Source organism: Neopelma chrysocephalum, unplaced genomic scaffold, assembly GCF_003984885.1.
Source record: "Neopelma chrysocephalum unplaced genomic scaffold, ASM398488v2 Primary Assembly neopelma1_289, whole genome shotgun sequence".
Lineage (NCBI taxonomy): Eukaryota > Metazoa > Chordata > Aves > Passeriformes > Pipridae > Neopelma > Neopelma chrysocephalum.
Genome location: NW_020897951.1, coordinates 26320 through 37791, shown reverse-complemented (window position 1 = coordinate 37791; position 11472 = coordinate 26320). Strand labels below are relative to the sequence as shown.

The following is an 11472-nucleotide window of genomic DNA, read 5'->3' as shown; positions in this document are numbered from 1 at the left end:
TCCCCATCCCACAGTCCCTGGTGTCCCCATCCCACAGTCCCTGGTGTCCCCGTCCCACAGACCTTGGTGTCCTCATCCCACAGTCCCTGGTGTCCCCGTCCCACAGGGCTCCCCATCCCCATCCCACAGTCCCTGGTGTCCCCGTCCCACAGTCCCCGGTGTCCCCATCCCACAGTCCCCGGTGTCCCCATCCCACAAGGCTCCCCATCCCCATCCTGCAGCCCCCAGCGTTCCCATCCTGCAGCACCCCCACCCCACAGTTCCCAACATCCCTGTTCCCATCCCACGGTCTCTCTCTGGGAACCTCCTCATCCTCAGCAAACCTCTCCCAGCCCTTCACCTGGACAAACTCCAGCAGTTCCCCCTAAACCTCCGTGTTTCCTCTCTTTGTCCCGATCGATTCCTCCCTCGCCGCTTGAACTCGTTTAATTTGCCGCCATTAAACCCATTAAGTTCCTATCCCTTATCTCGGAAGTTTTATTAACCTCCAGCTGCTCCCTGGGTGCTCCTCCCCACCCGGTGTGTTAATGACGGCCCAACGGGGCCGTTAATTAACAAATTAAATCCTGGGGACACCTCGGTGCCACCCTGATGGAGGAGCCTCTCCTAAAGCCATCCCCGCTGCGGGCAGGGTGTCCCCTTGTCCCCTCCTGGGAATGGGGGGCTCCTGGAGAGAACCAGTGACAGTGGCAGTGTCCCCTTGTCCCCTCCCAGCAACAGGGGGCTCCTGGAGAGAACCAGTGACAGTGGCAGTGTCCCCTTGTCCCCTCCCAGCAACAAGGGGGTGGTGACAGGGCTCTGTGTGTGTGTGTCCCCCCCCAGTGCTGTGCGGGCCCCCCCCGGAGGTGGCCAACGCCTTCCCGGTGGGCAAGAGGAAGGAGAAGTACAACATCCACTCCAGCGTGCGCTACCAGTGCCAGGAGGGCTTCACCCAGCGCCACGTGCCCACCATCAAGTGCCACAGCACCGGCAAGTGGGACCGGCCCAAAATCCTCTGCACAAAACGTTAGTGGGGCCGGGGCGGGCAGGGGGCGGGCAGGGGGCGGTCCCGGGGTGGGTGGCTGCCCGTTCCTGACTCCCCCTTCCTTCGGGTGCCCCTCCTTTCCCCCCCGTTAGCCAGGCGGTCGCACCGAGCGCGGCGGCACCGGCGGCACCGGCACAGCCACCCCCACCACCAGCACCACCACCACAAACCCCGCAAGGAGCGGCGAAAACACCGCAAGCACCTCCGGCTGGACTGGATGGAGGAGGGGCACTACTTCTAGAGAGCCGGGGGGGCCGCCGAGCACAAGGGTCCCCCGCGGGGTGTGGTGACGTTTCCCGCCCCCTTCTCCCACCCCCTTCTCCTTCCCTCGCCCCCCCTCCTCTCTTTTATAACCCCCTTTTGGCTTTAGCTCCTTAGGATGCCCGGCCCCGTAGGGAATAGGATCCGGAGGGGGCGGCTGCGTGTGCGTCCCCAGCCCTCCCTGCATGCCCCACGCTCAGCCCCCCCCCGGCCCGGGGTCGAGCCCCCAGCCCCGCACAGGGACCCCCTCCCCACCCCCGGCTGGGCTCTGGCCCCGTCCCCAAAGTGGGGGTTACCCAGGCAGCCCCCCCCGTGTCCCACCCCGGCCGTCCAGTCGGGTGGCTCTGGTTTTTTTAGCAGCCCCTTTTCCCGCCCCGGCACCCCGGTCCTGCCCGCGGGGTGGGGACACGGTGCCACCAAGTGCCACCAGATGCCACCAGGTGCCACCAGATGCCACCAGGTGCCACCAGGTGCCAGCAGGGCCGTGGTCCCGCCCCGTGCCCGCTTTGGGGCCGGTGGGTTCCTCCTGCCCCGTTCCCGCTGTCCCGGGTCCCCGTTGGAGTTGCGTGTGTGTGTGTGTACGGCGCTTTCTGATCTCTGCTGTTTGCGACGTGACTGCCGTGTCCTGACCCCCTTCCCCAACCCTCCCCTTCCCATTTCTGACTCTGCCTTTCTGTACTGCTGGACATTTTAATAAATTTTTTTAACAGTTGAGCGAGTCCCCTGAGCCTGGTGCTCTGCCGGGGGCTGTGGGGACCCCCGGGAAGGTCCCCCCTGTGTCCTTTTTGCCGCCTCCTTCCACCACACAAACCCAACCCCTCTCCCGGGGGGCTCCTGGTGCTCCCCACGAATCACCCCGGTGGTGGCTGCCACGTGTGTCCCCAGCGTGGCCACGGGTCCCCCTCGAGCTGGGGAGACGCTGATGGATTTATTGGGGTGCTCCCTGCACCCCACCCTCTGTCACCCACCCCGGTGGCCCCCAACACCCGCCGTGCCCTGCCAGGGGTGTCACATCCCAGCAGCTCTTTGTTTCCATCAGCCGGTGAAGGTGATGGATGGGCCGTGCTCAGCTGGGCCGGGGTGGGGAGGAAACCTCGGGGTCCCCATCCGTGTCCTGCCACCCCCCACGGTGGCTCCTGGGTGCTGCCCAGCCACGGGGATGCCCTGATGTGGCTCTGCTGGTGCTGCTCCCTTGGATCTGGTCCCAACAAATCCAAGCAGGATGCTGTTGGGATGCTCCGAACGTGCTGGGAACAGGGAGGGAAGGAGAGGTCGAGCAGTGCCAGGGTCCCCCCCGTGCCCAAGACGTCCCTCGGGGGTGGCACCGGTGAAGGACACACCAGAGCCCGGCTCAGCTCTCGGAAGCGGCCGAAGCTTTTATTTCATCTACTACGTCCAGGGCTGCCAAAACCTCGGGGGGGGGCAGGGCTGCCAGAAGCCTCGGGGGGGGCCCAGGGCTGCCAAAAGCCTCGGGGGGTGCCCACCCAGCCCCTCCCACTTCATCCGCACGAAGCCAAGCGAAGGAGCTGCCCCGGCCCCGGCGGGGGCTGGAAGGGCTGTGGGTGCCCCCTCTCAGGCTGCCCAGTGCCCCCCCCCCGGCTGCCCAGTGCCCCCCAGTGCCCCCAGTCCTTGCCCAGCGCCAAAGAGGCGTTTTTGGAGAGCCCGTGGCAGGTCAGTCCCCTGCAGAGACCTGACGGTGCCGTGACACCGGTGGCCCGCGGCACCTCCCGTGGGTTGGGTGGGGGGGGGGATAATCAGCGCCGTGTGACCCCGGGTGGGGTCGCGCAGGGTGGGGACAGCGCAGGGGGTGAGGATGGAGGCTCTGATGGGCCTTTAGCACATGCAACAGGCAGGTCGAGAAGCAAGAGCTGCGACGAGCGGGGAGCCAGCCCCGGGCCCGGGCTCCCGGCAGCGCTCCCAAAATCCTTCCCCTCCCTCTGCCTCAAGTTTTTCCCCCCGAGGGTCCCACCGGGCTCCGCCTCTCCGGCCCCGAGGCGGGGGCTGCCCGCAGCTCCGCCGGGACCCCCGTGGAGCCCAGCAACAAACCGAGGGCGCAATTTTTTGGGGGGGGAGGCTTTCCCCGGCCAAACCTGGGGGAGATACTTCCCTCACACGCGGTTGGGGTGTCCCCCCCCTCCGCCCGCCGCCGCCGCCTTCTCCGGGGGTGCGTCCCCGGCCTTTTTGAAGCAGTAGACCCCGAAGAGCTTGTACTTCTTGTCGGGGAAGCCCAGGTTGCGCACGCCGGGCTCGCGGCCGCCGCAGCGGGCGCGGGGGTTGACGATGGGGTAGCGGATGCTGCCGTCCTCCAGCCAGCCCGCCTCGCAGCGGTCCAGCAGCTGGATCTTCCAGGCCGCGTACAGCTGCCCCACCTTGGCCACGGCCGCGCCGTTGTTCTTGCAGGCCTGCACCGCCTCCGGGTAGCTCAGCTTGCGGAACGTCTTCAGGAAGTAAACCTTGCCTGGGGAAGGGGGCACAGAGTGGGGAGGGGTTGGGGAGGGGGGGAGGTCAGGGTTGGAGCATCGCGTGCCCGCCGCGGCGCTGGTGGGGTGGGGCGAGGGGTACAAGCCATGTGGAGGCCCCTCGGTGCATTTTTGGAGCCCCCTGGGTGCATTTTTGAAGGTGCTGGACGTGGGTGACGGAGCCCCCTCAGTGCATTTTTGGAGCCCCTTCAATGCGTTTTTTGGAGCCTCCTCAGTGTGTTTTTGGAGCCCTTCAATGCATTTTTTGGAGCCTTCTCAGTGCATTTTTGGAGCCCCCTCAGTGCATTTTTGAGGGTGCTGGAGGTGGTGAGGGGCACAAACCCTGTGGAGCCCCCTCAGTGCATTTTTGGAGACCCCTCAGTGTGCTTTTGGAGCCCCTTCAATGCATTTTTTTGAGCCCCCTTAATGCATTTTTGGAGCCCCCTGGGTGCATTTTTGAGGGTGCTGGAGGTGGTGAGTGGTACAAACCCTGTGGAACCCCCTCAGTGCATTTTTTGAGCCCCTTCAATGTATTTTTGGAGCCCTCTCAGTGCATTTTTGGGGGGCTGGAGGTGCTGAGTGGCACAAACCCTGTGGAGCCCCCTCAGTGCATTTTTGGGGGTACTGGAGGTGGTGAGTGGCACAAACCCTGTGGACCCCCCCAGTGCATTTTTGGGGGGGGGCTGGAGGTAGAGGGGGGGTGGTACCCATCTGGTGGACCCCCCCAGCACATCTGGGAGGCTGGAGGAGGCGAGTGATGCCAGCCCTGGAGTGTTCCCACCAACACATTTTGGGGGGCTGGAGGAAGAGTGGTGAATTCTGTGGACTCCCCCCAATGCATTTTTTTAGAGGGTTGAAGGAGACGTGATACAAGCCCTGAGGACCCCCCCTCAACACATTTGGGGGGGCAGGAGGAGGTGAGGGGCTGGGTGGGCTCTGGGGATCCACAGATTTAGGGGCTGTGTGGGCAGTGCCAGCTCCTCGTGCCGGTGTCACCCGCTATTTATCCCACCTGCCACCATTAAATAAACATCAGCAGGGCTCCCTCCAGCCCCCCCCTGCCAGGCAGGAGGAATTTACAGAGCCCGGGAGCCCTCCTGGCTCCCATCTGTCTTGCGTGGTCCCGGCCTCATCCATCACCCGGGGCCCGTTGCTGCTGCAATTACCTCCCGTCCCCTGCTCCTGCCTGGCAGAGCTAAAAAAAACAGAGGGGTTTTTCCAAAAAAAAAAAAAAAAAAAAAAGAGGAGGTTTTTGCTAAAAACCAGAGAGGTTTTGCTAAAAAGGAGAGGTTTTTGCTAAAAAAGAGTGATCTTTGGTAAAGAAGAGAGCTCTTCACTAAAAAAGAGAGGTCTTCGCTGAAAAAGAGAGGGTCTTGCTAAATGAGAGGGGTTTGCTAAAAAAGAGGTATTTGCTAAAAGAAGAGAGGTTTTTGCTAAAAAATAAGAGAGGTATTTGCTAAAAATAAGAGAGGTATTTGCTAAAAACAAGAGAGGTTTTACTAAAAACAAGAGAGGTTTTACTAAAAAGGAGAGGTTTTTGCTAAAAAAGAGTGGTCTTTGCTAAAGAAGAGAGGTCTTTGCTAAAAGAGGGTTTTGCTAAAAAAAATAGAGGTTTTTGCTAAAAAAGAGTGGTCTTCGCTAAAAAAAGAGAGAGATTTGCTAAAAAATAGAGGTTTTTGCTAAAAAAGAGTGGTCTTCGCTAAAAAAGAGAGAGATTTGCTAAAAAAGAGAGTTTTTTGCTAAAAAAGAGAGAGGGTTTCGCTAAAACTGGATATTCCAGCCCCAAAACCAACAAGGATGGAGGCTGGTCCCTGCTGGGGGGGGGGCGGCCACCACTGAACCCCCCCCTCCTGCCGTGCCGAGGAATCCAGGGAAGGGACGAGGAATCCAGGGAAGGGACGAGGAATCCAGGGAAGGGACGAGGAATCCAGGGAAGGGACGCGCCGCGGCCGCATCCTCCCTCCCAGGGCGGAGCATCCTCCCGGGTCGCCATGGGAACCGCCCCCCCAGCCCTCCCTCAGCCCTCCCAGGGCTCGGGGGTCCCCTCCCCGGGTACCGTTGAGGTTGGAGGTGAAGCAGAAGGCGTCGTAGTGCTCGCTCTCCTTGTGCCGGTAGCCGTAGTTCCGCACGCCCACGGGCGTGTCCTTGCGGCCGCACTCCTCCCGCGGCCGGGAGATGGGATATTGCACCGAGCCGTCCTCCAGCCAGCCCGCGTTGCACCAGTCCATGCCCTCCAGCCAGGCCTGGTGCAGCTGGTCGTGGGACGCCAGGATCCCGTCCTGCTCCAGGCACGCCTGCTGAGCCTCGTGGAAGTTGAGGGTGTAGCGGCCCAGGCGCGGGTGGTACGGGAAGATGACGCCTGGAGGGTGGGAGAGGAGGGGTGGGAGGAGGAATTAGGGGTGGGAGGTTCTCCCCTGCCTGAACCCGCAACAAACGGGGTGGGCACAGCCCTGGGTTGGGATGGCTGCGGTTGGGTTTGCTTTCAGTGAAAGTCCTTAATGTCACCTTCTGAAAAAGTCTGTTTTCAGGCTCGATTTTTAGCCCGTGTCGCGATCCAACGTTTCTCAAACATTGCTGCTTTTTACCTTTTTTTTTCTTGCCCCCAAGATTTGTCCACAAACGGCTGCAAAGCCCGGCCACCATGAGCTGCCCCTGCCTGTGCTCGGGATGGGGGGGGTTGAGAGCCCCCAGACCCTCCTCGCTGTGGCTTTAGGGATCCCCGTTCCACCCCCAGGCTCCGGGAGAATGGGGACACCAGTGGTGTCCAGCCAAGCCCCAAAAAGAAGTTTTTTCCCCCTTTCCCTACGTCCCGGCGGGCTCGGAGCCGCTCCCAGCCCTCCATCCCCCCCAGCCGGGTGCTTTACGGGTACTTTACGAGCCCCGTGCCGCCGTCTGCCCGCGGGGTTTACGAGCTGCCATCCCATAAACCTGGAGCAACAGGAAAAACCAATAACGGTGGCAATAAACCATCGGCACGCGCCGGGAAAAGCATCCAGGTCTGAGGGAGAACGGGACAGGCGGTGCCGGGAACCGCATCCCAACCATCCCACGTGGAGGAGGGAGGAGAGGGGATGTCCCTTCTGGGGGATTCGTGGCCAGGGGATGGGGCTCCTCCCGCTCGGGAATGCTGCCCCCGCTCCGGGAGAAGCGCTTTGCTCGGGGATAACGTGGATAATCCTGGATGATTTCTCCTCTTGCATTCCAGAGGGAAGTTACAGGTACGAGGAGAGAGAAACTCCCACAGGCTACAGGGCTTCGGAGAGGGCCTGGGAGGGGAGGGCAGGGAAGATAAAGGGAACAGGAGGGGTGTGTTTCTCAGGGAACAGGAGGTGTGGCAGCTTTTCCTCTCTAAGTCCGGTGTTCCCGACTTTTGGAACAAACTTTCCTGAACTTCACCTGCCTGGCATTTTTTTTGGGGGGGAGGGCTGTGTATCATCTTGCTGGTGCCTTAAAACCCACATTTTATAGGTTTAGTACAGCTTTTAGTGCTCTGTCCTGTCAGCACCTACATACAAGATTTCTGAAAAAGCTGTTTAACTTTCTCATCAAGAATTATGATGGGCAGAGGTCGTAGCCCGGTAAAGAACATTTTATCTGTATAAAAATGCTCTTAGAATAAGACCTAAGAGGCACATGGCTTGATATAACTGAGTCGAAGCTGCTCAGAAGCCCTGAAACTGTTCCAGAAGGTTTTCCACCGTGCCAGGGACCAAGGATCAAGACGAGGAAGGTGAAGATAAGGGGTCTTTGGGACCGCTGACTCCGATTTGGGAGGTGTGGGATGGGAAGGAGGTAATAAAACCACCATGAGCACCTCTGCACCTCAGTGTGGGGCACTTTGGGAACGGGCAGAAGTAAATAAATAAATAAATAAATAAATAAATAAATAAATAAATAAACGAGCACTTTTGCTTTCTGAAGCTCAAAAAAAGAGCCTCGGAGGGTCCTTTTGGGGCATTTTGGGCATCGGGTTTTACACCCAGTGTCATCCAGCCCTTGCCCAAACCCCCAGGAGCGTCCCCCCCGCACCGGTACCTTCGAGGTCCAGCTTGACCACGCCGGTGTCGTCCTCGAGCTCGTTGGTGACCTCGCACTCGTAGCGCCCGTAGTCCTGCAGGGTCACGTTGCGGATGATGAGGGAGGCGTCGCCCGCCCCGTCCTCCTGCAGGGCCGTGCGCCCCCGGTAGGGCCCGAACGCCCGCCGGGCCTCGCCCAGCGCCACGAACACGTCCACGAAGGCCATGGGCTCCGTCACTTTGGTCCACTTGAGGCGGATCTCGGCCGGGTCGTGGGCGGACACGTCGTAGTGGTAGCGGCAGGGCAGGATGATGGTCCCGCCCCGGTGCGTCACCACCTTGCCCGGAGCCGTCTGCACCACCACGGCGCCGCTGTCACCCTCTGCAAGGGACAGACAGATCAGGACAAGGAACACCCAGATCAGGACAAGGGACACTCAGCTCAGGGCTGTCCTGTCACCCTTTGCAAAGGACACCCAGGTCAGGACAAGGGACACCCAGATCGGGACTGGCCCTGTCACCCTCTGCAAGGGACACCCAGCTCAAGGCAAGGGACACCCAGATCAGGACAAGGGACACTCAGCTCAGGACAAGGGACCATTCAGGACAAGGGACACTCAGCTCAGGACAAGGGACACCCAGCTCGGGACTGGCCCTGTCACCCTCTGCAAGGGACACTCAGCTCAGGACAAGAGACACCCAGCTCAGGACAAGGGACACTCAGTTCAGGGCTGTCCTGTCACACTCTGCAAGGGACACCCCGCTCAGGACAAGGGACACCCCGCTCAGGACAAGGGACACCCAGATCAGGACTGGCCCTGTCCCTGTCACCACTCTAACCCTAATCCTAACCCACCCCATCCCATCCCATCCCATCCCATCCCGCCCCATCCCATCCCATCCCATCCCACCCCATCCCACTGCATCGCTTCCCATCCACCCCACCCCACCCTGGGACGCCCCTCCCCACTCACCCATGACATGAACCACCTTCTTCCTCCCCCGGGGGCTCTGCAGCGCCTCGGAGCCGAGGATTCCCGCCAGGAGCAGCAGAGCTGCCGGGCCGGCGGCCCAGGGGCTTTGGGGACGCATCTGGGGGGGGGACAGCAGACCCCTCAGCACCCCCTCCAGCCCCCCCCCGGGAGGAGACCCCGCTCTGCCCGACCCCCGGCCTCGGCAGCCCCCCAGCAGCGACGCCGGTCCCCAACTCGTCCCCCCCGGGTGCCATCGCCCACTGCCACCCCCTGACCCGCCCCGAGCGGAGGGGGGGCACCGGCAGCGCTGGGTCGCTCGTTGCCTCCCCGCGCCACCCCCCCCTGGCCCCAGGGACCCCCGTGCCCCCGGCGCTGAACTCGGCTCGCCCCGCTCGGTTACAGCCGCGATGAATATTTCATGGCAGGCGCGCCGGGCCGCTTCTCCTGAGTTATTTATGGCAGCGCCGGCACATCTGGAAACCGAACTGATGGGGCTGGAGCGGCGGCGGCCGGAGCCCCCCGAGACCCCCGGCTGCCCCCCCCCTTCCCAGGGAACGGCTTCCTGATCCCCGGGGGCTGCGATCCCGAGCCCCGCGTTCTGGGGGTGCCCCAGATCCCAACCTGGCTCCGCGTCCCCCCCTCACCGCAGGAATGAGCCCCCCCCAGAAGCGCAGGGGAGGGCGGGGAAGGGGCGCCGGGAGCCGGATGTGGGGAGGGGGGAGCGGGGCAGCCCCCCGGGAGCGCCGGTGCCTGATCGGGGCAGCCGGAGAGGGGCGGCCCCTCCCGATGGTCCCGGTGCCAAGTCCGGGGGAAGGGGGAGCGGGGCATCCCCCGGGGGTCCTGGTGCCCGCTCCGGGAGCACGGGAAGCGGAACAGACCCCCCCGGGGGTCTCGCTGCTCTGTCTGGGGGTATAGGGACAGGAACGCGTGTCCCCCCCTACCCCCAGTGGTCCCGGTGCCTGAGCGGGGGACAGGGGGAGCGGGGCAGCCCCTCCCGGTGGTTCCGGTGCCACGTCCGGGGGCAGGGGGAGAGGGGCAGCCCCTCCCGGTGGTCCCGCTGCCTGAGCAGGGGGCAGAGGGAGCGGGGCAGCCCCTCCCGGTGGTCCCGGTGCCAAGTGCAGGGTAAGGGAGAGCGGGGCAGCCCCGGTCGGTCCGCGGGGTTGTGGAGAGGGGCAGCCCCTCCGGGGGTCCCGGTGCCCGGCCGGGGCAGGGGGAGCGGGAAAGTCCCCCTCGAGGATTCCGGTGTCCCCTCCGGGGGCAGAAAGAACGGGGCGGACCCTCGGGGGGCTCCGATGCCCCGTCCGAGGGCACTGAGAGCAGCGCAGCCCCTCCCGGGGGTCCCGGTGCCGAGGGCGGGGGGCAGGGGGAGGGTGCGCAGCCCCTTCGGGGGGTCGCGGTGCCCGGGCGGGGCGGGGGGGGGATGCGGCGGCCCCGGCTGTGCCCGCCCGCGGCCGCGGGCCCGGCGCGGTGTTGCAGTGCGGGACACTGCGGCGGCGGCCCCGGGGCTGCGGGACTCCGGTGCCCGGGGAGGGGGGGGGGCGGGAAACCGGGAGAGCAACCCCGCCGCGTCCCGCCCGATACCGGCACCGGCACCGGAGGGGGGGTCCCGTCCCGGCGCCCCCGCGCCCGCCCCGCAAGCGAGCGGAGCCGCCGCAGCCCCGCACTCACCGTGTCCCCGGTGCCGGCGGCGGGAGGGGCCCGCCCGCAGCAGCGCGACGGTGCCGCCGGTGCCGCCGGTGCGGCTCCGCGCAGGGAGAGGGGGCGGCACCGGGAGCTCGGCCCGGCCCTGCCCCGGCTCTCCCGGCGCTGCGCAGGGCCGGCGGCTCGCCAAGGTCACCGGCCCGCCCGGCTTCCCCCCCCCCTCGCCCCGGGACCCCCCCCCCCCCCGGTGCTGCCGGGACCCCCGGGGAACGCGCGGGGCACGGGGAGTTTTGTCGGGGAAATCGCCCGCCCCGGGCACGGCAAGGGCAGCGTGTGCCCACCGCCCACCCTCACAAACCCTCGTACAACCCCCCACACTCCCCTGTGCCCACCGCACCCACCCGCGGGCACACACGGGGACCCCCCAGCCCCACCCCAAAGGGCCGCAGGGGAGCGGCCGAGGGGCTCCTCATCCCTGGGGGTGCCGGGGGAGGGGGGTCCATCCCTGTGCTCCCACCGCCGGCACGGAGGGACATCCCCGGGCACGGCAGGGCAGGGACACGGCTCCAGAACGACCCTTCGCTCCTTTATTTTGTAAACAGTGTTTTCCCGGCACTGCCCCCCCGCCCTCCTGAGTCCTGGGGTGGGACAGGGCACCCACGGCCCCCCCGGGACCCGCCGGGAGGGGAGACCCCCACCAGTGAGACCCCCTGGGTACGGGCAGGGCTGTGGCTGCAGCAACAACGTCCCTGCAGAGCATCCGGAGGTCCCCACAGCCTTTGGGGACACCCGGGGGACCACCAGAGCACCCCTGGGGACACCTCTGGCAGCCCCTCTGGGACATCTCTGGGTCCCACTGCTCTGTGGCTCTTTGAGCAGGATGGGGGCACCGGGCAGAGCAGCCCCCAGGGTGGGTACAGCAGTCCCCAGGGTGGGCACAGCAGTCCCCAGGACAGGGACAGCAGCCCCCAAGGTGGGCAGAGCAGTCCCCAGAATGGACACAGCAGTCCCCAGGGTGAGCACAGCAGCCCCCAGGGTGGGCACAGCAGCCCCGGGGTGGGGACAGCAGTGCCCAGGGTGGGCACAGCAGCCCCCAG

At 64.6% G+C, this 11472-nt stretch overlaps 3 protein-coding genes across 9 annotated transcripts in view; 1 reads left to right on the top strand and 2 right to left on the bottom strand.

The window, feature by feature from the left end:
• Window positions 1–1989, top strand: part of NCAN (neurocan) — a 20086-nt gene extending 18097 nt beyond the window's left edge. For 2 of the 5 annotated variants that reach the window (XM_027704809.1, XM_027704810.1), the window contains 2 exons: window positions 823–1005; window positions 1121–1989. In XM_027704809.1, the coding sequence (XP_027560610.1) occupies window positions 823–1005; window positions 1121–1314 (377 nt within the window). In that variant the 3' untranslated portion in view covers window positions 1315–1989. Of the gene's footprint in view, window positions 1–822; window positions 1006–1116 lie in introns of all 5 variants that reach the window. The other 3 variants (XM_027704811.1, XM_027704812.1, XR_003537494.1) reach the window with 2 other exon arrangements.
• A 1105-nt stretch (window positions 1990–3094) lies between these two features.
• On the bottom strand, window positions 3095–10455 carry HAPLN4 (hyaluronan and proteoglycan link protein 4). Its single transcript, XM_027704814.1, has 5 exons — window positions 10403–10455; window positions 8735–8852; window positions 7780–8142; window positions 5801–6103; window positions 3095–3743 (listed from the first exon to the last, which is right to left on the bottom strand). The coding sequence occupies exons 2-5, from the start codon at window positions 8850–8852 to the stop codon at window positions 3394–3396; spliced, it is 1134 nt and encodes a 377-aa protein (XP_027560615.1). The 5' UTR covers window positions 10403–10455; the 3' UTR covers window positions 3095–3393.
• A 1009-nt stretch (window positions 10456–11464) lies between these two features.
• TM6SF2 (transmembrane 6 superfamily member 2) overlaps window positions 11465–11472 on the bottom strand; it is a 5471-nt gene continuing 5463 nt past the window's right edge. For 2 of the 3 annotated variants that reach the window (XM_027704817.1, XM_027704816.1), the window contains exon 11: window positions 11466–11472. This exon is cut by the window's right edge. The gene's annotated coding sequence lies outside the window, so the exon portion shown is untranslated. The other variant, XM_027704815.1, reaches the window with a different exon arrangement.